This window comes from Hevea brasiliensis, chromosome 7 (assembly GCF_030052815.1).
Source record: "Hevea brasiliensis isolate MT/VB/25A 57/8 chromosome 7, ASM3005281v1, whole genome shotgun sequence".
NCBI lineage: Eukaryota > Viridiplantae > Streptophyta > Magnoliopsida > Malpighiales > Euphorbiaceae > Hevea > Hevea brasiliensis.
In genome coordinates, this window is record NC_079499.1 from 6,433,057 (window position 1) to 6,434,622 (window position 1,566).

General features: G+C 35.2%; 1 protein-coding gene across 1 annotated transcript; it reads left to right on the forward strand.

Annotated features, from left to right (window-relative positions):
- The first annotated feature begins 891 nt into the window (after positions 1-891).
- LOC131181632 (uncharacterized) lies at positions 892-1,566 on the forward strand. Its single transcript, XM_058150493.1, has one exon. The coding sequence runs from the start codon at positions 892-894 to the stop codon at positions 1,564-1,566; it is 675 nt and encodes a 224-aa protein (XP_058006476.1).

Consider the following 1,566-nt stretch of genomic DNA (forward strand, 5'->3'; position numbering starts at 1 on the left):
CAATGATGTTTTGCTAGAGGACAAATGCAATAATTAAAATCATTGAAATTAGGTGTATCAATTCCAGGAATATGATTCATTTTACTCAAAGAGGCATGTCCTAACCTAGCATGAAAGGTATGAAAATCAATGGTAGATGAAGCATGTGCTGTTGAACAAAGAAACCTCTCTTTATTGATTTCAAATTCAGAGAGCATGGTATTTACACAATGAGGTTAAGGAATGCAACATTTTTGAATGTCAAGTAAAGAAGAATGAATGGTTGAGGAAAGAAAACTAGATTTGTCTATCTTGTATAATCCATCTATCTCCTTTGCCACTGCTATTAAATCTTCAGTCTAAAGGTCTTGTAATATGCAATAAGTGGGATAAAAGGTCAGTTTAATTTTGGTGGTTTGAAGTAATTTGCTAACTGATAACAAGTTATATTTGAAAGAAGGTAAGTATAATGCGTTTGAAAGTTGCAAAGTGTTGTGTAAGGTAGTATTACCTACCTGAAAAACTTGACTAATGACACCATTAGGCAAATGTACAGTGATTAGTTTGGTAAGATTGTGTAAAGAGTGTAAAGCAAACAGTTATTGCTAGCTGAACTAGAGTAATTCTATTTTTAATTTAAATAGTTAGTTGTTGCTGATGTCATTGGAGTTTGTATCTCACATGTTTAGTGCTTTAGCAGCTGTATATAAACTTTGCTCTCCTTTTCTTGAGTTTAATAGAAATCAGTAGAACTTTCTTTCATTTCTCTCATAGTCAAGAAATCTTCATGGTATCAGAGAGAGTTTAGATCTAGAGAGGCAGTTATTTTTCACTCTTCATTCTCTGTTGATTTCTTTCTTCGTGAAACTCCATTGAAGGAACAAGAAAAAGCTTGATTAGGGAATCAGGAAGATGGAAGAAGCTGCCATTGTTGTGGATCGAGCTGCTGCAAAAGAAATGAACAGGAATTTGATCAGTATGAATGATCCTTTGAATCTGCAATCTTCAGACCATCCAGGTATGGTTTTGGCTATCGCACCTTTGGTTGGGAGTAATTTTAGATCTTGTTATAGGGCTATGAAAATAGCACTTGGGGAAAAACAAAAGTTAGGGTTTGTTGATGGAACAATAAATGTTCTAGCTGAAGGAATAGAGGCTTTTGAACAATGGAAGAGATGTGATTATGTGGTCACATCTCGGATACTAAATTCGATATCCAAAAACATTGCAGAAGACTTCATTTACACTACTTCTTCTAAGGAAATGTGGGATGAAATTTCTGAAAGGTTTGGAGAAAGTAACAGGCCGATGATCTATCAGCTACAGAGGAAGGTTTCATCAGTTTCGCAAGAAAATATTCAGTTGCATCTTACTTCACAAAGCCAAAAAAGGCTTTGGGATGAGTTGGATAGTATTGATGTTCTGCCTCCATTTACTTGCGGAGTATCAAAAGAAATTGCAGAAAGTACTAATAGGAATAGGCTAATGCAGTTTTTAATGGGCCTAAATGATGTGCTTGAACCAACTAGGAATCAGATTCTTCTAATGGATCCGTTGTGTCACGCCTTACCCCTTTGTAAGGCATAA